Consider the following 24,512-nt stretch of genomic DNA (forward strand, 5'->3'; position numbering starts at 1 on the left):
CCCTTTAAAAAATTTTTCTTAAACATTTTATTGATTGATTTTAGAGAGGGGGGAGAGAGAGAGAGAAAGAAAGAAGTGGGAGAGTGGGAAGCTTCAACTTGTAATGGTTGCTTCTTGTATGTGCCTTCACCAGGCAAGCCTGGGGTTTCGAACCAGCGACCTCAGCATTCCAGGTCAACGATTTATCCACTGTACCACCACAGGTCAGGCAAAAGATATCCCTTTTTAAAATTAATTTTTAGTTTCATTAAAATGCTAAATGGTTTTAAATATCAAAAAGGACTAAAAAGCCTGACCTGTGGTGGCGCGGTGGAAAAATCGTTGACCTGGAATGCTGAGGTCACCGGTTTGAAACCCTGGGCTTGCCTGGTCAAGGCACATATGGGAGTTGATGCTTCCTGCTCCTCCCTCCCCTTCTCTTTCTCTCTCTCTTGCTCTCTCCCCTTCGCCTCTCTAAAATGAGTAAACCAAACTTAAAAATTAAAAAAAAAATGACTAAAAGGACTTTTTCTATAAAAGACTATACCCCGGGGCAACACCTCACGCTCTTTTCTGGTGTGTTTCCTTACTGCTCTAAATAGTAGTCTTATATCATCATTTCCTTTGGTTTTTAAAGATTTTATTTATAGATTTTACAGAGAGAGGGGAGTAGGAGTGTGAAGTATCAACTCATAGTTGTTCATTGCTTGCTTGTTGCTTATCATATGTGTCATGACCAGGCAAGCCCAGGGTTTCAAACCGGCGACCTCAACGTTCCAGGTTGATGCTCTGTCCCCTGCGCCACCATGGGTCAGACTCATCATTTCTTGAACTGAGACATTATCACAGTTTTTTGAAAACTCAGTTTCTTTGTTTATATTATTATAATCACATAAAAATTGTTCACTGCCAAGATGAGTATATTGTAATTATCATGGTTAATATGTGCTTTTTTTTCTCTTCTACTTTTTAAAGTAGCAATTACCTGTTCTACTCAGTTCTGGAAAACCCCTCTCAGCACTCTTCCTCACGTGGTCATGCCATTTTCTCCCTCTGTCCTCAAATCCACAGCTCGGCCCTCCTCCTGGCCCTCTCCCTGTCCCCAGCTCGGCCCTCCTCCTGGCCCTCACCCTGTCCCCAGCTCGGCCGTCCTCCTGGCCCTCACCCTGTCCCCAGCTCGGCCCTCCTCCTGGCCCTCACCCTGTCCCCAGCACGGCCCTCCTCCTGGCCCTCACCCTGTCCCCAGCTCGGCCCTCCTCCTGGCCCTCACCCTGTCTCCAGCACGGCCCTCCTCCTGGCCCTCTCTCTGTCCCCAGCTCGGCCCTCCTCCTGGCCCTCACCCTGTCTCCAGCACGGCCCTCCTCCTGGCCCTCACCCTGTCCCCAGCACGGCCCTCCTCCTGGCCCTCACCCTGTCTCCAGCACGGCCCTCCTCCTGGCCCTCACCCTGTCTCCAGCTCGGCCCTCCTCCTGGCCCTCACCCTGTCCCCAGCTCGGCCCTCCTCCTGGCCCTCACCCTGTCCCCAGCTCGGCCCTCCTCCTGGCCCTCACCCTGTCCCCAGCACGGCCCTCCTCCTGGCCCTCACCCTGTCCCCAGCACGGCCCTCCTCCTGGCCCTCACCCTGTCTCCAGCTCGGCCCTCCTCCTGGCCCTCACCCTGTCTCCAGCACGGCCCTCCTCCTGGCCCTCACCCTGTCCCCAGCTCGGCCCTCCTCCTGGCCCTCACCCTGTCCCCAGCACGGCCCTCCTCCTGGCCCTCACCCTGTCTCCAGCTCGGCCCTCCTCCTGGCCCTCACCCTGTCCCCAGCACGGCCCTCCTCCTGGCCCTCACCCTGTCCCCAGCACGGCCCTCCTCCTGGCCCTCACCCTGTCCCCAGCACGGCCCTCCTCCTGGCCCTCACCCTGTCCCCAGCACGGCCCTCCTCCTGGCCCTCACCCTGTCCCCAGCTCGGCCCTCCTCCTGGCCCTCACCCTGTCCCCAGCACGGCCCTCCTCCTGGCCCTCACCCTGTCCCCAGCTCGGCCCTCCTCCTGGCCCTCACCCTGTCCCCAGCTCGGCCCTCCTCCTGGCCCTCACCCTGTCCCCAGCTCGGCCCTCCTCCTGGCCCTCACCCTGTCTCCAGCACGGCCCTCCTCCTGGCCCTCACCCTGTCCCCAGCTCGAGCTTGCTGCAATGGGCTCTGTCCCCCAGGTCCCAAAGCCACTCCTTCATTAGCTTTCTGTGCATCCCTCAGAGCACCCAGAGGGTGTGCCTGGGTGGCCAGTTTTAGAGCCCTTACACCTCTGGAGCTGTCTTTATTCTGCCCCACACTTAATTCACATGGGGATCACTTTTCATGAAGCAGATACAGCATTCTGAACTGGGCCCTTCCCTCTCTGACCTCTGAAGGCGTTCGTCCTCGTCTTCTAGAAGTCCTGCAATATTGTGCTTCCCAGACCTTCCTACGTGGCTTTTTTTCTTGCTGCATCTCTGGAAATCTTTGCGTCTGTTGTGCCGAGCATTTAGTGGGCCTCTTCAGCCTGAAACTCGTGTTTTCCGATTATAGATGTTTATTTACACTGTGTCGGATAATTTCCTACCTTCTGGTTTTTCTAGTCTCTCTGGAACTCTGTTATAAGGTTGGACCTCTTAAGTCTCATATTTTCTCTCCTACTTTCTGTCTTCTCACTAAAATCACTAAAAAAAATTTTTTAAAGTAATTTTTAATTCTTTAAAAAAAGAGAGCGAGACAGTGAACTGCTGTCAGGCTGTGCAGGGCCGTGCTAGGTGACCCGGGGTCCCAGGGTGTTAGGACAGCCCGCCAGGCTTTCATTGTCCTTCTGACCTTCCCCCACCTACCACCCTGCCTGCCAGATATCACTATGGGCCTTTCCAGGTTGTTTTTCAACCCTGTCGATGAACTTCAGATGTTCTGTCAACCTAGAAGTGTTGGGGTTGGTGTGGCCTCCCAGTGATTTCAACCACTGGTTTGCGGACCAGCGCCAGCCTGCAGACTAGCACCAGCCTGCGGACCAGCGATTGAAGAACACAGCTGTGGCCCGCTGACCCAGGCAGCTGAATACAAACTTCCCACAAATTCCCGTTCCCGCCCCGCCCTCTTTCTGCAGGAGCTTGACTTCCAAGTCCTGAGCCCTCCCGGGACCCTGGAGTGGCAGTGTTCACTTCTCTGACAAGTCAGAACCACTGGCATTTGCTTTGCATCTTCCAGAAATAATAGACATCTCTCACTGATATCCTTTTGTTCCCCTTCACTGTAATTTCAGTTTTAGAAGAAAGAGGAATTGGATATATGCATTTATTCTGCCTTATTTAAGGAACTCCTTTCTTTAATGTTATAAAATGATCGACTTTCCCTTCTCAGGAAGGACAGCCCTTTTCTGGGGTTACCTGCTTCTTTCTTTCTTTGTTGAACTATCCTTTCCACTGTGAAGTAATAGTGATTGCTTTTTTAAGTTGACCCCAAAGTGTATTTAGAAATTTTATTGGTATGTGAAATCTAAAATCAGAAAACTAATAACCTAGACTTTTTAATTTCCAAAATGAGAAACAGGGGGGGAAGCCGTCAGACTCCTGCATGCACCCAACTGGGATCCACCCAGCATGCCCACCAGGGGGCGATGCTCTGCCCATCTGGGGTGCTGCCCTGCTGTAATCAGAGCCATTCTGGTGCCTGAGGTGGAGGCCATGGAGCCATCCTCAGTGCCCAGGCCAACTTTGCTCCAATGGAGCCTTGGCTGCAGGAGGGGAAGAGAGAGAGAGACAGAGAGGAAGGAGAGGGGGAGGGGTGGACAAGCAGATGGGCGCTTCTCCTGTGTGCCCTGGCCAGGAATCAAACCCAGGACATCCACACGCTGGGATGACACTCTATCACTGAGCCAACCTGCCAGGGCCTAGACTTTTTTTTTCTTAAATAAGCTGACTCTGAGCAAAGTGACAGTGGCCAGAAGACAGGATGGGATGAAGGGAGATGTTTTTCCAAGCTGAGAGAAACTTGAACACAGGAAGGAAGCAGGCTGAAGGAATCAGAGTATCACAGAAAGCTGATGGAGGCCTCTCCTGAAGGAGGACCAGGACAGCCCACCGATCTGGCCAGTGGGAGGCCGTTCTCATGGTGACCGTGCTAGAGCTGGAGGTGGGCAGGGCCAGCTCTTGGCAGGTTGGGGAGGCCCTGCTCTGAGGTATGTCTCCACAATTTCTCCTAACTTTTCTTTCCTGATAGTCTGTTTTAAAGAATTAAAATGGGGCCTGACCGGTGGTGGCACAGTGGATAGTGTTAACCTGGGATGCTGAGGACCCAGGTTCCAAACCCTGAGGTCACTGGCCTGAGCGTGGGATCATAGACGTGATCCCATAGTTGCTGGCTAGAGCCCCCCAATCAAGGCACATATGAGAAGCAACCAGTGAACAACTAAGGTGATGCAACTATGAGTTGATGCTTCTCATCTCTCTCTCTTCCTCTCCCTTCCTCCTCTCTTATCTTTCTCTCTCTCAGAAAAATAAATAAATAAATAAATAAAAATGGCAATAAAGAGGGGTGTACTTGTGCCTGGACAGTGGGTATCCTATTGCCTGCAGACTGGAGCTGGCTGCCTGTCCAGCAGCATCTGGAAGCCGAGCCTGATCCCCACCAATGTCTCCGCTTTGTCTCCCCAGGACTGGTCCAGATCCCTGTGAGCATGTACCAGACTGTGGTAACCAGCCTCGCCCAAGGCAATGGGCCGGTGCAGGTGGCCATGGCCCCTGTGACCACCAGGATATCAGACAGCACCGTCACCATGGACGGCCAGGCTGTGGAAGTGGTGACGTTGGAACAGTGACATGCAGCCAGACCATGGCGTCGTTTTCTAGTCTACTTCAAACATTTTTACACATTTGCAGCGGTGCAATCAGATGGAATTAAGTCCCTCGACTTCGGAAGAAACGTCTATTGTTAGCCCTTTTTTTAAAAAAGGAAACAAGGCAGCGGATTTTGGAATTGCATTTTTTAAAGCACCACTCTTGATTTTCTGGGATTGGTGGAGCAAGATACCGCGGTGTCAATTTCACTGTCCCGAAAAAGCCAAATTGTGGCAGGACTCCTTTCTGCGAAAATGTGTGTGTATACTTATGTGTGTGTATGTGTGAGTGTGAATATATGTATATGTGTACATATGGATATACACATTTACATATATAAAGTATATATATGTATATGTATGTATATATATATATATATATATGAAACCCGCATGGAATTATCTGTATGAAATTAAGGTGCACTGTGGGAAAAAATTAATTCACCCAGTTTAGTGGGTGTAGGGTACGTGGCCAGACACAGTCACCAGATTTTTGTTCATACCAGGGTCATGCGTTGAGCTACTGACAAACTCAGGTGGAGGTGACCATGGCCTTCACCAAAGCTGCCTCCCAGTGACCACCAGAACTCTCCCTCCTGAACTCACCCGAGGACGGAAGTTCCAGCATGGGTGGGATCCGGAATTGTGCTTACAAGGTCCAGGGGCCTGTGGTCTGGCAGCTAAATTGCTCCTCGGGCAGGCCCAGGTGCTGACCTTGCCACAGGCAGGTGAATGTCTCTAAGGTTCCCGGCAGGGACAAGAGGGCTTTCCGTGGCCTCCCATCTCCTCCCTTTCCCAGGAAACCTTCTTGATCTCATGACTATTAAAATATTGCTTTGGTTTCAAGGTCAGTCCTAAATTGGTCATATATATGAATTGAAGGTAACAGAAGTATTAGGGTTTGAGGAGTGTGTGCGCATTATGTGTGCTTGTGGGTGTGTGGAGGGGGAGAGAGTGGGAGGGGGAGTGGGAGGGGTTGGAAGAGGAAAGGAAGGAGGGAGAGAAAAACCTTCAAAGACCAGGTACACCAGTGGGAGCAATTTCCTCCTTCCTGTGACTCTGTAGCTTCAGAGGGGAGATTGGAACTGACAGGGGGGCACCTGGCTCAGGAAGGTTGGCTGTCACGCGGCGGGCAGGGGCGGAAGAAGAGAAAAGGACCAAGGGCGTTTCCCGAGTTCCAGCATCAGGCCCTTTGGGGGAATCCTGCAGTTTTCCCAGGTGCATCCTGGTGGGTCCAGACCACACAGCGTCCTCCTTACAGCTGTTGATTGGTCTGGGCATTCTGTGTAACGACGAAAGCCTGTGATTTCTGAGCTGCAAGCCCTGAGTCTCCAGTGGCTACATTCACCTGACTTTTCGACAGGCCAAATCTCTGCTCCTTGAGTACAGGGACAACTCTTCCTCCCTCCTCCCAGGTCCCCCAAGTGTGATAGTGTATTTAATGTGTTTTTTTTAATGCGACATTAAAAGATTATTCACGTCTTGCTCAGCCTTTGAGAAGTTTCAGATTTCTTGTATTTGCTTGTTTTATATAAAATTATCCAGTGTTCTTTGTATGTTTTTTTCTGTAAGTAACGGGTGGGGGGAGGGAAGGAAAATTTACATATAAACAGTCCTAGTTCTATAATTTGTTATTTTTTTAATTATTATTTTTTATCGTCATTGTGAAGCTGTTCAGGGACTTTCAAGTCCGTGTTTCTTTGTGATGAAATGACCTCCTGATAGTTTGAGACGTTGCCAAGAAGAAGAGACGCAAGCAAACCCAGTAGCAGAGCATGAATTCTGTGTTGTTTTCCATTCTGTCTATTACTGCCTCATTCAATAAATAGTTTAAAAATGTGGCAACAAGAAGTGGAACTGTTCATCTCTGTAGGAGCACTTAGTCTCTAGGGCCTATTTTGGGGTGGCTTGTGCTTTGTGGAAGGCGCGTGTGCTCCAGCTCAGTGGGCTTTGAACTGTGTTCCATGGCGGCGCTCTCTAAGGAGAGTGCAGGACAGGTCCGGGACTCCTGCCGTCCACCGTCGCCAGAGTGGCTGTATTACACCGCTCCTGTAAAATGCTGGCCTTGGGGGGATCTAGTTGGAAGAATCCTAAAGATGGTTTGAAAACCTCTAGGCTGGAGTTCTTTTTCTAGGGATTCACTGCCTTCCACAGTAAAAGTCAGGCCCGGTGGGGTCCCTGTGCATCCAGGCTCTCCCTACCTGAGTGTGCAGTGTTGCAGCAGGTCATCCTTGAAGCAGAGGGCCCCGAACAGTAATTGTTTCTTGATGTCCTCACTCCTTGGGTTCACTCCCAGCTCACAGCTTCAACATGGCAACTGCCATTTTTTTAGAGCACCTCCTGCCACACCCCAGCTTAAGGCCCTTCCTAACTCTCCCCGCCATGTTTGTTTCCAGATTTGTGCCACTTGGGCCTTACCGTGGAATGATGCTGCCTCCCCACCTCCACCATTCCTTTCTTTTTGTTGTTGGATGTTTGGGTCAGTGTTCAGGTGATGATTGGAATATTTGAATGGAGAAGGCCAGAGGCATTTTCCTGGATGACAGTGGCTCCATAAAGCCAATGCCAACTCTATCCCTTCTTGCACGTCGCCTATTTTCACCAAAAGGATGAACAAAGATCGATTACAGACAAATCAATCCAACATCATTGCCCATGGCCACCCATGGAAGGCTGGGTTGTTATCTAGAGCAGTGGTTTTCACCCGCTGGTCCGCAGGAAACTTCTGGCAGATCTGCTCCGGTCTGCAAACCGGCAGGTAACAACCACTGATCTATATGGTATCTCCTTACGGGGACAGTTTCTCCCCGAGGGCCTTACTCTGCCCAGTACCTTCTGTTGCCCTTACAAGACCCAGATGCCTCCTCAACAAGCATGTATAGAAAACTCTGGTGCTCTCTTTCTCCCTGGCTGCTTGAAGATAGGCTGCCATCATGAATGACACAGTAACTATCCGGACTAGGAGGTTTATGACCAACAGACTGCTTCAGCGGAAACAAATGGTCATTGATGTCCTTCACCCTGGCAAGGCAACAGTACCCAAGACAGAAATCCGGGAAAACTAGCCAAAATATATAAGACCACATCAGATGTCATCTTTGTGTTTGGATTCAGAACCCATTTTGGTGGTGGCAAGACAACTGGTTTTGGCATGATTTATGATTCCTTGGACTATGCAAAGAAAAATGAACCCAAACATAGACTTGCAAGTCATGGGCTGTATGAAAAGAAGAAGACCTCAAGAAAACAGAGGAAAGAACGCAAGAACAGAATGAAGAAAGTCGGGGACTGCAAAGGCCAATGTCAGTGCTGGCAAAAAGGAGTAAAGATTCATCAGCGACTATCTGTGGTGATGATGCAGATTTCTCATGAGAGGATTAATAAACTGAGAACTTTTCTGTGTCTACTTGTTGTATGAAATATATTTGAAGTTTATTGGGAGTGTAACTAGTCTGTTGTGACGGGGTGGTGGTTATCCTTTCGTTTAATAGCACAAGATGCCTGGTGTAGAGTAAGGGCATTATGGGAGCATAGAGGGCCAGTTTGGAGTGTTCATGCTAATATTTCGCATCTGTAGTTTCTCTTAAGAGAGAGACTTAAAATCTGAATTTCTTTGGGCCTTTCTAGAACCCCACTTAGTTCTTATTACTGAAAAGATGATTTGTTAGCCTCAATAAAAATTAAAATGAGGTCATATTTTCATTTATCCTGAAAAAAAACAACAACTCTTTGGTGGGCCCAATGGAGACCTTTGTTTCCGTGACTGCTCACGTCACCAACAGGAGCTGCTCGCTCGGCTGCCCACGGGACCAGGTAGGTGAAGTCCGTGAGTGAAGTAGAGGTGATTCAGGTGTGAGAGGAAAGGGAGATGGAGACGGGCAGAGTGGGGAGTGATAACACAGCCTCTCCTGAGTGCTAGCACGTTCTCACTGAGTGGGGGGAGTATGGGCCTGGGAGCCTCATCTTCAGAACTCTCCGGAGAAGCTGAGGAGTCCACATTTATGCATGGTCCACATTTATGAATGAATCTCCTGATTTCAACAGCAAATAAAATCGTTTACCTATTCTGCAAGCAAAATAAAACCCACCTGTATAGACCAAGTTGGGCCGTGGGTCAACTGTAACTTCGGGAATGCCGGCCACGTGCTGGGTGAATGAAGCACGGCAGTTGCCCTTGAGAAACTAGGGGAGCAGGAGACGTTCCTGTGAACAGATCTGCAGCCCGGTGTGGTGCCACCTGAGCCAAGTCCCGCAGCAGAACGGGCTGCACGATCTCATTTTACCTCCTAAGGGTCTTCTGTGGTAAGTAGTGTAACCTCCAGGCTGCGGACAAGGATCTGGTGTCCACAGAAACCAAGAGACGGGGCTAGGAATTTGGGGCTCGAAGTCCTACATCGGAGAAGACCTACTGGCGATGCTGGTGAGCACTGGGGTTACCGGATGCAGTGAATGACTGAGGACAGCCAGAGGGCAGGGAAGAGGGGGAGCTTTTCCCCCGGAAAAGCTCAGGCTGCCAGTGTGCCCTGGGCCTCGCTCAGATCCCAGCAAGGCTCATTTCCAGCCATCTCTAACATCGCCTCCCTGTCTGCAGCCATCCCCCTTCCCTCTGTAGTGCCCCTGAGGCCTCAGCTGTGTGTGTGGTGGAGCTATACCAGGTCTGCGGTGGGTCCCTTTGGTGTCAGCACCATCAACCCATCAGGGAGGACACTGAAGCTTCATTATCTGGAGCAGAGGCCACATGGGGCAAGGAGGAAGAGCCCGCACTTTTCTCGCCTCCATGGGCCACCCAGGTCAAGCTCAAGCCCGCTGTGGCCTCAGCCCGGTTGATGCTCCGATGCCAGAGTTGGAGCTCCCATCGGTGCCCTCCCGCCTGGCCCAGCCCCGCTCCTAGAGAAGATCCACTCCGCATGGTGGAGGCAGCACAGATGGGGAGGCAGGGCTTAAGGATGGGACTCTGAAACAGCTGGACAAAGGCTTTTTCCACCTGCCTTCCCACTCCTGGTGCTGCCGGGCCCTTGAATGAGTCCCCAGCCCACTCTGTGTTGGAGTTTCTCCCTCCCAAAAACTGCTGAGCTACCTTGGAGTGTATGTCTGCAGAGTTGAGGGGAGCTGTGGGAGGGGCAGGGACAGTATGCATCAGCAGGGGGCAAACTAGGGTCCCCTGAGAACCCGGGGCTTACCCAGAGCATGCCTGCACCCCCAGCCCTATCTTACAAGCTTATTTAATATTTGGGAGAAAAAGCTAGAAACTTTCCCCAAATATAATGCACTTATAAATAAAATTGTTGGTGCACCCTAAATTAACTGGGTATCAACTCAAATTACTTCTGCATTTATCTAGCCTTTAAGAAACTAATAGTTATAACTACCGATTACTGAATGTCTGCTCAGCCCAGGACCCTGCAAAATGCTTTGGACAGATTGATTTCTAGTCCTCTCCACAGCGGCAGTTAGATTCCATTTTATAGGTGTGGGCACTCACAGCTTCCTAAGGTAAGTGCAGAACTCATAAAAGGAGGCCTGTGGTCAAACTCTGCTATGTCTGTGTCTAGAAGTGCTACTCGGGGTTAGCCACTCAAGGGGCAAGCACAGAAGACAAGCTGCGTGTCTAGACTCTCGTCTTTAAAATGACATCCAGGCCTGACCTGTGGTGGCGCAGTGGATAAAGCGTCGACCTGGAAATGCTGAGGTCGCCGGTTCGAAACCCTGGGCTTGCCTGGTCAAGGCACATATGGGAGTTGATGCTTCCAGCTCTCCCCCCCCCCCTTCTCTCTCTCTGTCTCTCCCTCTCCTCTCTAAAATGAATGAATGAATGAATAAATAAATAAATAAATAAATTTATAAAATGACATCCAGGTGAGTGTGAAGCTTGGCCCACATGTAGCCCACCCCACTGGTAAGTGTTGTGCCATCCACAGCCCTTGCCTGGGACTTGCCACACCCAGAGTACCTCCGAGTGGATACCACAGAGTAGAGAAGGAACTTGGGATTCGGGCATGGGTTCCCCAGATGGTGGTGGCCCTCGTCCCCACCGCAGCTGTGGCAACCAGGGAGGGAACAAAGCAGCTGGGATCCTAACAGCTTCGGTTTTCTCCACCGAAGATCCTTTCTGGGTCTGCTGATGTCTAGTTAGTAAATAGGGGATCGGAGGGGAATAAGTGCCCGTCTGTCCACTCCGCCCATCTCCCAGTAGCCTCCGGATTTTTATAAACAGCTTTATTGAGATAATTTACATACTAGGAAGTCTACCCGCAGCTCAGGGGTCTTGAGTGTTTACAAAGTTGTGCAATCATTACCATGATCTAATTTTAGAACATCTTCCTCATCCCCAAAAGAAAACTGTTTAAAAACTTCTCCCCCCCACCCCCACAAATAATTTGAAGCACATTACAAGAAAGATATACACAATGAAATAAGAAACTAGGAATGAGAAATCAAGACTAAAGAAAAGGACAGTGGTGGAGTCAACATGTGATGTGATGAGGGTTCCATTTAGCTCAGCTCTTGGTCAAGAAGTTCCTGTTAGGAGAAGAAAGGAACAAGCAAGCAAGCCATCAGTTACTCAAAAGAAACACAGCACTCGGTACTTTTTCCCCCTAAGTTTGAGGGATCTCCCAAATTATTTTATATTCAGCATCACCCACATGTTTATATCCAAAGTAATGACTGATTACTTCTTTAGGCTTTTAAAGCCTTGAGCATTACTTTAAAGCACCTCGATTTTGAAGGTATTCTAGCAGGTGGCTCGGCACCTCCTACCATCTGAACCATAGGAAGCTGCTCTCTGTCCACTCTGCCTGGAAGGGTTGTCACTACGCTCACCCCGCCTCCCCTCTTAGCTCTATGTGCTTGGACAGGCCCTGTCTATACTGACTGGTGTGCTCCAGCAGCAAGCCCAGCCCTTTGCCATTAGCGCCCAAAAGGAACTTCAGTCCATTCATTGCAGCTGACTTCTTTTGGTATTAAGGTTGGTCTTTGCAGCCCTGGCCAGGTAACTCAGTTGGTTAGAGTGTCATCCCAATACATCAAGGTTGAGGTTTGATCCCTGGTCAGGGCACATATGAGAATCAACCAATGAATGCATGATTGAATAGAACAACAAATCGATGTTTCTCTCCCTCTCTATAAAATCAATTAAAAAAAAATGTTGGTTTTTGCAAGGAGGCTGTCACAGGGAATTTCGATGGCAGTTTATCTGAGGACTGTGCTGCTTGATTTGGAAGAGATGGGTCCCCTGCCACCATGGCCCTCAGGCTAGAGCCGTCTGCTGGACCCTGACCCCCTAGGGAGCACCTCTCTGACCTCAAGGGAAGCCCATGTGCTATCTGTACCGTGAAGGTCCCTTCCCTTCCTAATGGGCTCTGGGGTGACCAGGATCCTGAAGGTGCCAAAGGTCACACAGAGTCTGGCAAGCTGGAACTCAACACCCTTTCAGATTCCAGGGCCTCCCTGTCATGTGCCAGGTACTGGGCATGCAAGTGCGAAGGAGACACAGCCTGGCCCCACACAACTTTCAGCTGGTGGAGAAGCAGACCCACTAGCAGGTGCTGTCAGTGAGGTTGCCAGGACCCAGGAGACACGTGCCCTGGGCATCTGTAATGCCATGAACCGCAGATTCAAAGGCTAGCAGGAGAGCTCGGGCCAAGGTGAGGGCACACAACCTGTGAAGTCTCGTAGCAGAGCATGGAGGGAAGCCAGCAGAGGGGGTGGACTGCTTGGCAGGTCAGGGCACGTGGGGCCTTGCAAACCAGATAAGCACTTGGGTTTATCCTTGGGGAGGGGGGCGGAATGGGGTGTCATGGTCAGATTAGCACAGAGGACGGTCAGTGGAGCAAGGACAGGGAGTTGGGCTGGGACGCAAGAGTGGCGATAGTGCCTGGGCCATCGCCACCAGTCCTGGTTCTGGTTCCAACACCCCCAGTGACCTGGGGAGGGCAAGGGCCCCCGTTGTGAGTGGTGGAAAGGCCGCCATGGAGAAGGCTGGCCACAGCCCCGCAGCTCCCCGGGTGGACAGAGCAGAGGTCACTGTTCCCCTGGGCAGAGGGCCAGGGCATGGCCTCCCTGCTCCTCACCGCTTCACGTCCTGATCTGGGCCAGCCCGCGGTTGTGAGGACGGATTGAAACCATGAAATTACAGCACACACAAGTGCTAAAAGATTGGTAGCTTTTACCATGACTAAATCTGTCCAAAGGCCCTTGATTTCTTCTTGAACTCCCTGCCAAGGCCCAGAATAATCTCATTCCTGTTGGCTCCTCCCAGCCCCAGACTGGCCAGCCCAGAGAGGGCACGAGGTGAGCACGGGGGACAGAGTACCACTCTGGCCTCCTGCTCTGCTCACCTGCAGGAGCTCTGACTGTAAATTCCCTTTAATAACATTTACTGAGTGTTTACCATTAGCAGGCACACAGGTGTGTGACTGCGGACCAGTCACTGCCCCTCGATCACACTGCTGCTGTATTACAGTGCAGCCTCCTCACCTGGCTGCGCAGGGAGCCCAGAAGCTGAACAGAGCCTTTTACGGTAAACTGGCCTCCCCGGCCCCCCACTCACCTTCCAGAGTCTGTTTCTGGGTAAGTGCTCTCCAGTCCAGTCCCACAGCCTCCGTCAGGCCCATCATCTTCCCCTTGGATTAACACTTGCGCCCGCAACAAGAGCCCTATGCCCTTGGCCTCATTCCTCCATTCATTCCCCGTGTTCACCTGATCTTATCCCCTCCGCTGCTATGGTTCCCACTGCCCTCAGGTCTGAGAACAAATATGGCCTGCCAGGCCCTCAACAATGGCCTGCCTTCCAGCCTGGCGTGGTCCCCAAGGAAATCCGAGCTTTCTCCGACAGGCCCCTTTCCCCCTTTCTCATCCTCCCACACATCCCCCACAGTCACCCCCCACCCCACTTCCAAGCATGGGTGCAGGGAGGTCTGCAGACCATGCCCCCCCACCCCCAGCATCAGCCCCAGGGGCTGAAACCACTAATGACCCTCTGAGGCAGTTGAGGGGGAAGAAGTTGGTGGGGGCAGAGCTGGAGCTGCAGGGGATGGGGTCTCCCACGTGGAGGCTGGGGAGCAGGGGAGAGGCCCTGATACTGAACACACCCCTGCCCGCGCCTGCCACTGCAGTCCAGCTGCCTCAAGCAATTCCCTAATAGGTCTGCCCACATGCTCCCGCATTCCCCCCTAGCCCCGGGCCCCTGAGCCATCTCCAGAAGCTCCCACTGCACCCCTGGGCTCTGGGAAGTGGGAGCAGGCTTTGTCGCCAGGCCCTAGAGCCTCACAGGGCCACCCACACAGCCAGCAGAGAGCTGTAGCAGGAGGCAGAGGTCCTGCCCAGGGGCCACAAACTCCCCAGGGGGCCAGTCCTGCAGCTACATAAGTGGCTTAAACATGCCTCCCCCCACTGCCTCCGCAAGATTACTGGACAGATGTCTGGGGATGCACGGTCAGCCCTCCCTGTCCTTATCCTCCCTCCAACAGCCCAAACAGGAGACCTGCTCTGTGATGTGTGGAAGGGAAGGAGAGCCTCCCTCCAAGCCACAAAGCCCACCCTGCACAAGGCCTTCCAGGGGAGATCATCACCCAGGGGAAGAGCTGGGTGAAGGCGCCTGAACTCCAAATGTTCACTCCTGCTCCAGCCCCCCCCACCCGCCTCACCTCACTGGACTTCAAACCCGTTGGGTAGCACCCCTAAGGGCTGGAGGATGGCATCTCAGCTGACTCGGAGACCTGTGACCTCAGGGGGATGCAGGGAAACTGAGAGTCACTTCCAGCTGCACCCACCCTCTGCCACTGCCCAGTGGCTTGTGGACAAAAGCTCATCCCTACTTCCCAGGGGATATCAGGCCCGCATGGCATGGCCCCTCCATTGGCGGCTGTCTGCTGAGGCCTCGCACCATAGTTGGCAAGTCTAGAACCACCGGATCCCATTACCTCACCAGTGTGAGTTCTACCATTGCCAAAAACGGTGGGAGGCAAGTGGCATGATGACCTGGAACCCGGGGAGGTCGTGGCCAGTGCTGAGAAGGAAACGGGGATAGTTAGCACAGTCCTGGGGGTCCAGGCAGGAGGCATCCTCTTTGCAGCCAGGACAAGGTCACCATAGCATCCTTCCTATCAGCTGCCATGGTAAGGGTGCCCAGCTCCTTGCTGTCCTCAGTCCCTGCACAGTCCCACTGTGCAAAGATGGAGGGACACCCCGGGGGCAGCCCAGGCCCAGGGGGCTAAACCCACCCACACTCAGAGAACCCTAGAGGGCCTCTCCGCTCCGGACCACCAGCAGGGTTCTGGGTTTGAGGCCCACCTCTAAACCACAGAGCCCTGCCTGGGCTCTAGGGGAGAGACAGCTCAAGGTAGGCTGTGCTCTGCTAGTCACCCTGCACTCCATGTCAGTCCCCTTGATCCAGGGAGACCTCACCCATGTCATTCCCTAGGGCCTGGAGCTCACCAGCTGCCCCACCCCGACGTCCCCCAGCCTATGGTGATGAAATGAGGAGAGGAGAGGAAATGAATTTCTGAACCTAATGCTCTTCCCCATCAGGCCCCAAAGAGGCTAGCGCTCCACTCACTGTGGTCTGCTCTCTGAGGACGGTGGGCAAACACCAGGCTGGGGCCTTCCACCCAGGACCAGGGCAGGGTGCCTCTGGGCCCCCTGACATCACCCATCTCGGCCAGGCGGCAGCACATACTGTCCACACAACATTCTCCTGACCCCAGAACCCACGGACCCCACCTGTCCGCACACCGCGGGGGGCTGGATACAACCAGATCCTCAAAGTGGCACTTCCTAGGCCTCTAGGTAACCCCAGGACAGCACCCTCTGTGTCCATATCCTCCAAATGCGGTCAGGTCCTGTCCTAAGGAGCGGTGAAGTCCCCTAAAGTCACCTTAAGTCTTCAGTGGGCATACAGGCTCAGCCCTCCAAACCCCAGAAGGATCTCTTTGCCCTAAAGCAGTAAGACCAATCACAAGTGCCCCACCCCCCCAGCTGGAGAGGAAGCTGCCTAGGAGGCTGACTTCATCCCACAGGCCAGGCCCTCGGCAGGCGGAGACAGCAGCCACCTCCCCTTCCTGCCCTTTGGGGTGGAGCAAGGCTGTGGGAAGGTGCAGACAGACCAGGCCCTCCGTGGGGTCCTGCTCTAAGGTGGGGCAGCTGTAGGCCTGGGTCTTGGGAGCGACTCCTCTGCCCAGAGAAATCTGCTTGGTGGCCAAGGTCACAGAACTGAGCAAAAGTGTGCCCGTGGGCTGGGGGGCGTCAGTGTGGGGCACAGCAGAAATGGACCCTCACAGGGTATTGGGAGGGGGCGCAGCGACATGTCTAGGAAGCTCCTCCCACTCCCGGTGGGATGTGTGCACGTGGGAAGGGTCCGACCCCGTCTCTCACCCACAGGGCAGCCTGGGGGGGGGGGGGGGTGTGTGTGTCAGGCAGGGTGGGCGCATTGAGAAGGGAGCCGTCTCGGGCGCACCAGCCTGGCTTCGTTGGCAGCATCGCGCAGCCCCCGCCTGCGATCAATGGAGCCGGATCGCATTTCGCAGAGCCAGGGCCCGGGCGGGATAATGGCCGGGATTGAACAAGCAAATGGGGTGGTGGGGGAGGGGCGGCGGTCTGGCAAATCCACCTCGATCAGCCCTTCCAGGAGCTGCCACCCCCAGAAGCTCCAAGCACCCGTCAAGCCAGGGGCTCTGCACAGGGGATGCGGGACCCGGAGTGGTTGCTCTTGAAAAACACCGAGAATTAGAGCCAAGCACTTCTTAGAGACCTTCCCAACTCTGAAGAAAAGTGCTTTTAGCTGCAGCGGGAGGGACCTTAAGTCAGACTGTAGGAATTCCTGTGGGGCATAGGCCATTGTGTGGGAAAAAAAAAATCTCGGAGACCAGAGAGGTGGCGAAGGAGTGGGTAAACCTTTTGTCCACTTCACCTGGGCGCCAGGCCATTGGACGAGATGGGAGGCACAGGCTGGGGTGGGCGGGAGGTGTGAGAATGCCCCCACCCAGCTGCAGGTGTCACTATTGTGGGTGAACTCCTGCCTAGGCCCGGAGCTGGGGCCTAGGTCTTCCGCGGAGCGGAGTGGGGCCCACAGGGGCGGCTGGGCATGGAGACTGGCAGCGCAGAATCAGCTCCTCTGTGCCCCCAACTAGAACCTCTTCCTCGGGGCTCAGCAAAGGCGCCCACCTGGGCAGGTGTGCGCAGTGGAAGCAAAGCCCCAGGAAGAAGTGGAGCCCAGCTGCAGACCTCCCAGGGTCTGAAGGACAGCTGCTTGATCCTGGGGCCGGAAGGGCCCCCTTCCCTGTGAAGTAGGAAGGTGCAGAAATGTGGCCAAACATTCCAGAAGTTCCAGGGACACTAAAAACTGTCAGGCCCAGGGGCCTTCTAACCCCCCCCCCCCCACTCCCCACCCCGTGCTGAGTCTCTGTGCCCAAGCCCGCCCCCAGGGGTCACTCCAATCCAGAACAAGGACTCCCTTCTTCCCTGCCCCATGGACCCTGGAGGGAAGCTCTCAGGGGGCTCAGCCACTGCCACCCTGAAGAGGGCCAGACAGACAGGGTGAGTACCAGGTCCTGCAGAGGGACTGGGTCGTCAGAGGTGACACAGACCCTCTGCAGGGGCAGCTAACCAGGACAGACGTTCCCTTCTGTTCCCATCCTGAAATAAGCAGACAGTTCCTTTTCTGCAGGGCTCAGCTGAGTTTCTGCACAGGGACACCATCACCACACCCAGGAAGAACGATGAGGAGGCTCCTCCCTGTCTGGCACACAGGGAGCTGGCAGAGAGAAGCGGCCTGATCCATCCAAGGCAGTCCCCGGGGCCCCGGGCAGGAGGGGTGGCAGCCCAGCTTCGCAGCTGATTGGATTCCGCCACCCTCCCACTGACAGCCTCAGCCATACACAGAGCAGCGGCTCCACCAGGGACCTCAGGGCTGCCAGCTCCTGGCTGGTCAGTATCCCACATCAGTCAGCTGGTCCTGTGCTGACCACTGGCCACCAGGGCTTCACACTTGTCAGGCTCTCCCTGGCTGGGTCGAGGCCCCTGTGCCTCAGTTTCTCCTGACAGAATTCCGTGGGAGCCCAAGCCCTACTTAGGTTCAGGGCCGAGAGGCCTCCAAGCCCTGAGGGGTGGGACAGGTGGGGAGCACATCATAGCACGAAACCCACTGGTGACCCCACACAAGTTGTGGCTGGGGACTGAAGAACCATAGCGGCCCAGTTCTACCACTCACTGACCTGTTCAGTCAAGCTCTCCCTCTGAGCCTGTTTCCCAATTATAAGATGATAAAAAATATTCCACACCCCACAGGGCTGTAGTGGGCATCAATGAGGTGACATGTGTAATGTCACCCGATACACCAGTGGACGGCAAAGGTTCGATAATCATAGCACAAATTCAGGAACCTAGAAATCCAGACTCCAGGGTGTGGTGTGTGAAGGGGACCACCGGTTCCTGCCCCAGGACCTTCCAGAGGCTGGGCTGGAACCACACACTCCAACTCCAAGGCCACCGAGGACCTGCTCTCAATGCTGTCAGGCTCCGCCCACAGGATAGCAGCCCCAGGATCACCCAGCCTGACCCCAAGGACACTGCCAATGCCAGGAGCTGCCTCCCTTGGTTCCCGCAGCAGAAGGCCAGGCCCCGAGCTGCCAGCCAAGGCCTCACCCCAAGGGTGTGTTGGGAGCTGCTGCTGGGCCTTTCTGACCCATGGCACCACCCAGGCTGGTCCTACAGATGGTGACCCCCCCCTCCCCTGCCGCAGGCGGCCCCATCTGCTGGCCCAGCTCAGATTGCCGGGCTTCCAGCTCTGCTGTGGCCCCAGGCATTGTAAGTCGATCTGGCTGCCCACGGGGCTGCGGCCCTCAAAGCAGCTGAGCCAGATGGGCCAGGGAGCCAGCAAAGAGTCAGTGGGGCCCGAACACAAGATGCAGGGGAGGCACACGTGGCTGCAGTGCCCGCTTTTCCCATATTGGCACTGCACATGATTGCTCAGAGCGGAGAGACACAAGCAAAAATGTGCTAGTGCCAAAATCGGCCAAGCAGACGGTCGTGGTGCAGGCCCTCTGGGACACGCTGGAGGGGCTCTCAGCACCCCCACACCCTGGAAGCGCCCAGTTCCGACGTTCAGGCCCACTGCGGGGCCAGAGGGGGCAAGGTGCTCCCGAGACACTCGCGGATCTGTCTCTGCTCTGTTTATGGCCCTTCGGTAATTCACTGACCGAGACTGTTCACAGTGAATTCTACCAGTGCCATACACAGAACAGGAGTCGCATTCTCCGGCCTGCAGACCCTGCAGAGAGACCCCCGCCCACCTGGCCAGCACCCCCCCCCCCCCCACGCCACCCCTTCTCAAGCTTGACAGGCCTGTCTCAGCCCAAGATAACCTTCGAGGAGACAGTGACAGTTGCAAGAGAAGGGCTGAACTCCTGACTGGAGAGGATGGGGGGAGATGTCCAAAGCAAGGCATTTCTGATCTCAACCTCAAGGCCCGCCCACCGTCCCTCCACCCTCACCCAGCCCACCCTTGCTCAGGATGGGGAGGGAGTAAATCCCACTTAGAGCAGCAAGCAGCTGGCCAGACTCTCCTCTCTCTGCATTGTGCCGGGCCCCAAAGGGGCAGTGATCAGTGGTACATCCAGGGAGCCTCTCCAGGCCTCTGAGCAGATACCGGCAGTCCTGTTCCAAGATGCCTAGGTCTCCACCATTCTCCATCCCCCAGCCAGCCCTGTGGCAGAAACAGAGCCCCCAGGGACAAACCAAATTGCTGTTTCCTGGACTCCCACCCCAAACCAGACCAGACCATGACCTGCCCAGGCTGGGCATCTCTGCTGCTGGCCTGAGGCCAGGACAGGATGGCAGGTGGGCAGGAAGTCCCATGGCCAAGAAGGCAGCAGAGGCACAGCGAACCTCCAGTCAGGGGAGCGGCTTCTGGCTGCTCTGCGGGGACTGCAGGGGAAAGTGGAGGCTGGGAGACAGGGAGGGGCCAGGGAAGGTTGCATCAGTGGTTGCTAGAGTGGCATCCCCTGCCTCTGGTGCCCAGCGCCCTGGGGAAGGAGGGAGGACAAGAGAGTGGGAGGGAGACAGGTTCGGTCTCAGGGGAGCTGGAGTCCAGGGAAGGAGAGCTGGGGACTCTGGAGAAACGTTTCAGCCTACTCCAGGCCAGCCTGGCACCCAGGGGGCAGGGTGGCTAAAAAAAGTACTCTGGAAGGGTCAGGGTTCCCTGGCCCAAACTACAAAAACCCTTTGGTGATGTTTCTCCCCATGACCTTAGGGCTACCAGGAGCCTTGCTGTCTCCATCATCTCAGCCAAGCCCTCGTCCACCCTGCCATCATCACACATGCCCAAGGGACCCAAATCACTGCTCAATGCACCGCCCTCCCCACCCCCCAGGCCCTGCATCAGCACATGCCCACTGCTGGGCTTCGGTCTTCCAAGGGGTCGCTGGCTTGAGCACAGAATCATAGACATGACCCCATGGTTGCTGGTTTGAGCCCAAGGTTGCTGGCTGGGGCAAGGGGTCACTCGCTCCGCTGTAGCCCCCCAGTCAAGGCATATATGAAAAAGAAATCAATGAACAACTATGGTGCCGCAATGAAGAATTAATTGATTCTTCTCATTTCTCTGTCTGTCCCTATTGCTCTCTTACTAAAAAATAGAAAAGAAAAAAAGGGGGGGGGAATATCTCCGCACTTGAGTGGTGGGAGCGTTAGCAAAGACTGAGTCCCACGGAGGCAGTCAGATACCCACAGAGCTCAGGTTATGGTCAGGCTCACCCAAAAGGCCATTGTAATGCAGATTTGGGCCCACCCCAAACTCCACACTTTAAGAGGTACCTGAGCTATTCTGCTCAGGGGATGCAAAAACTCTTCCCATGGTCTCCATTCTAAGCAATGAGAAGCCTTATGGCTTATCTAAAGAAACGAAACTCGAAATCTCGTTTTCTGTTCTTTGGCCGGGAGAGGGTGGGTAACATGGCGCTAGCTTGGCAACAGGCATCCAAGGGTGGGTGGGGGTGGGGATGCTGAGAACAGAGGACTGCAGTTACAATCCTGCTCTCCCCAGGCCTAGAAATAAAAGGAACCACAGGTAAAGAGAGCGCTGCGATAGATCACCAGGGGCTTGGGCGCTCCTTCTGACTAATTGTGGCATCTCTGCGGAGACACTTAGTCTCTGTTTTCCTTATCCTTGCAACTGATTTGGGAGGGAGCGCAGAGAATAGCTTACAAGGCCAAATCCCTTACCAGCGTCAGTTCTCGCTCAAAGCTGGGTGAGGCTCCTCCCCTGCGCCTGCCTCACCCCTGCGAACGTGAATGCGGCAGGACCCAGTGCCGCAGTGCCGGGGGCGGCGCCACAGCCGCTGCCCCCCAGCCCGGCCCACCCCAGAGCCCTGCAGCACCTTTCCGGTCTCGGCTGGGGCAGCCTTGGGCCTTAGGGAAGCAGGGTCTCCAGCTCTCCTAAAGAGATGTTGGGGGAGCTGGGACAGCATAAGCCATAAAAGCCTCATTTGAAAGGTCAAAAGGGAAAACTGAGGTCTATGGTTCCCCGCGAGTCCTCAGAACAACCTCATCTGCCCTCCCTGGGGAGGGGGTGAAGGATGGCCCTGACCTTGAGGTCCAAAGGCACACAAATCCACTTCTGGGAATGGGAAGATGAAGGTGAGGACCCAGAGCAGGCCGGAAGTGGGCTCCAGGCAAAGAAAAAAGCATCGGAGCTGCCTCGCCCAACAGAAAACCCGACCTGCAGGCCAGGAGGGAAGGTTGTCGTACATTAGTGCCACATTAGTGCCACGGAAGCAGCCAAGGATCCTGAGGGCCTCACGCTGCGGGTGTGTATCCTACACACGCTATGAGGTCTCGGTCCACCTCTCCTAAACTCTGCTAGGATCATCTTCAGACACCTCTGAGCCTGGCTTCCTCTAGAGGGTTCCCTATCTCTACGCAGGCAGCTGGCACCCAGATCCCATGCTCCCCTTCCAGTGTTGGGGATTCCTGAGAAGTCACTGGGACCTGAAGCCATGCACACCCTAAGATCCAGGGTCTTCTGCCATTGCGAGGCTCTGCGGCTGTCCGCTCGACATCTTCACAACGGCTCCGGAGTCCAGGATCTGAGCTGCGCCACCCATGCCCGGCTGGGTCCTGGTCTCTTCGGTCTCCATCGAATGTCTCAGAGGCCCACGGGGATGGAGCCTGGGAGCAGTCGTGACCCTCGGACTCGCCCAAGGCTTGGTGCCTGCTGTGCTGTCTCCCCATGAGGTCTCAGGGGAGGGGCCCAAAGCTGCTTCCGTCACGGCTCTGGTCGCCTGCGCACCCACCACTAACAGGGTGCCTGGAGGTCTCTGGGCTCACGGCGGGAGCACTGCGCCCCGTTAGTGAGTCTAGTATGGGAGAAGAAATAAACGAAATTCTCACACGTGAGAATGGTACCCCGGATTTCTTTTCCTTTTGCATAGGGCGGACTCCAGAGGGCCCAGTTCCGCCTCCCCAGGAGCAGGACCAAGGCCTCGAGTGCATGAAAGCGCGGCCATGAGCAGTAAAGAAACGAGCAGAGGAGGCTGGGGTCCGAACCAGGAGCCTCACGGAGGATGCGCTGGCCCCTCGCGGCTCAGAACCGGGCGTGGGGCAATGTTCCTTTTCGAGTACTTAGTCCACGGTCAGGACAGATTTCTTGAAACGCTCAGCTTTAGCTCGTGAGACTGCCGACTTAGTGCCGGTCGGACTCACAACCGGACGGGCAGGGGGTAGTGCGCACAGGGTGAAGCCCAGTGACCCCGCCAGAGGACCTGGGGCATAGCGCGGAAATCCGCCACCTGGCCTCCAGGAGGAAAATCAGGCTTTTAATCCTGAAGAGATTTGCAAAGTCTGGCAGAAAGCAGGGAGCTCGGTCCTCACCTAACCGATGGGGGTGACGGTGGGGGTGGGAGGGTTGATTAGGACACCGCGGTCTCCCGGCTCCTAATCGCTCTGAGCCAGTATTAGCGCTCCCAGCCCCCCGCGGGCACATCCAAATGCAGTGTAGGGATGCCAGGGGCTGGGGGAAGGGAAAACCAATGGCTGAAGGGCCCCGTGGAATCAAGCGATCCCTGACTCCGGGCCGCACCCTCACAGCCCAATTTCTGGGATGCGCGCACTCATAAGGCGCCTGAAGCACTCCACCCAGCCGCCCACCCAGACCCGGGCCCAGTGGGGCCGGATGGTTCCTAAAGCTAACAGGAATGGGGGTTGGGGGGGTAGTCTCGGCCGCGTGCTCTGAGGCTTCCAGGATGGGTGGCCGCGAAGCAAAGAACTGCTTTCCCTTCCCTACTGGGCGGGGCCGCGCCGGGGCCACAGAAGCGTTAACAACCTGCTTTGAAGCCCTAAGAAGTGGCTTAAGATACTAGCAAGCTCTCTAATCACCAACTCTCCCCTGCCCTGGTCGCCGCCCGCCTTGCTTTTCCAGCCTGAGCCCACTAGGGCGGCGAAGCGCCGGCGCGACCTCCGCTGGATTCCCCAGGGAGGTGGTTGGGCCCACGCCGATACGCACCTCGCCAAACACAATCCGCACTCAAACCGCGCGGCCTTTCCCGGCCCGGGCCACCGCTCTGGGCGCACGAGTCTCCACTGGGGTACCCAGGACGAAAGGGCTGCGTGGGCGCTTCCGCGGGAAGACGCGGGAGAGCGGCGAGGCTGCACTGCCCCGTCATCCCCGAAGGCCAGCGGCGCGGAGCAGACCCCGCCTGCCCGGCCGCCCGCTCGGAACTCGGATTTTCGCACGGTTCGCCCCGGGGCGCCCGCCTCCACCTTCCCTTCCCCGCCCGGCGCAGGCTCCACCCGGCCCCGCCCCGGACACTCACCTGCGCCGGCTCCGAGCTGGGCGCACCGCCGCCTCCTAGCTCCGCACCGAGTCCACACGGGAGAAACAAGGCAAAAAGGGCCCTGGTTCGGAGCGGGTCAGATGAACGGAACCTGAGGCGCCCCGGGTCGGGCCGAGGGCGGCACCCCGAACCTCCACAGCGCGACTTGGGAGGAGGCGGCGCCCGAGCGCGGAGCCCCGCGGGGGAACAAAGAGAAGCCGGGATGGGGCCGCGCGCTTCCTGGGTGTCGGGTGACAGGTCTGCTAGGGGAGGCCCCTGCCCGGCCACCTGAGGAGGAGCTACCTCGCGCGGCAGGCGGGGCAGGGCAGGGGAGGCAAGGGGCCCGGAGCCCGAGGAAAAGGGTGCGCGCGATGCCCCGGACGGCGCGGCCGGAGAAAGGCCAGCGGGTTCGGGCGCAGAGGTGCGGACGTCCGACGGAGTGCAGGGATAATGACTGCGGGAGGGTTTACCGCCCCTGAGCCCCGCCCGCCCCCCGCGCAGCGCCATTGGCTCAGGTGCCGGGAGGCGGGGGAGGGGCGGGGGCGGGGCCGAGATGATTCACCTTGAATGTGGCTGGGGTTGGTGCGCAGCGCAGGACACGCCCGGCTGGGACTGCGGAGAAGCTGGAAGCCCCGCCTGCTCGCCCTACCCTGCGGGGTCTGGTCCCAAGGGGTCGCGCCGCCGGCCAGTGTCCCTGCCTCCTGCCCTCAGGCTAGGGTGCCGCCGGCCGAGGTGCGCCCCGACGCCCTGCCATCCCACCGCCCTCTAAGCCCGGAGCTAGCCGAGGTGTGTGTAACGCAGCGTGCTTGGAAATTCGACCCTGGGCTGGGGGAGGGGAAGTGCGTTTAGAGCCGGGACGCATTCTGGGGCCACTGGACAGATCTCCGCAGTCT

General features: G+C 55.7%; 1 protein-coding gene and 1 pseudogene across 6 annotated transcripts in view; both read left to right on the forward strand.

The window, feature by feature from the left end:
• The window catches only part of NRF1 (nuclear respiratory factor 1), a 139,105-nt gene extending 134,082 nt beyond the window's left edge, over window positions 1–5,023 (forward strand). For 5 of the 6 annotated variants that reach the window (XM_066362679.1, XM_066362677.1, XM_066362678.1 and 2 more), the window contains exon 11: window positions 4,632–5,023. In XM_066362679.1, coding sequence (XP_066218776.1) covers window positions 4,632–4,795 — 164 coding nt within the window. In that variant the 3' untranslated portion in view covers window positions 4,796–5,023. The remainder of the gene's footprint in view (window positions 1–4,631) is intronic. The other variant, XM_066362684.1, reaches the window with a different exon arrangement.
• A 2,246-nt stretch (window positions 5,024–7,269) lies between these two features.
• On the forward strand, window positions 7,270–8,139 carry LOC136391167 (small ribosomal subunit protein eS24-like; annotated as a pseudogene).
• Window positions 8,140–24,512: the final 16,373 nt, after the last annotated feature.

This window comes from Saccopteryx leptura, chromosome 2 (assembly GCF_036850995.1).
Source record: "Saccopteryx leptura isolate mSacLep1 chromosome 2, mSacLep1_pri_phased_curated, whole genome shotgun sequence".
NCBI classification, from domain to species: Eukaryota; Metazoa; Chordata; class Mammalia; order Chiroptera; family Emballonuridae; genus Saccopteryx; species Saccopteryx leptura.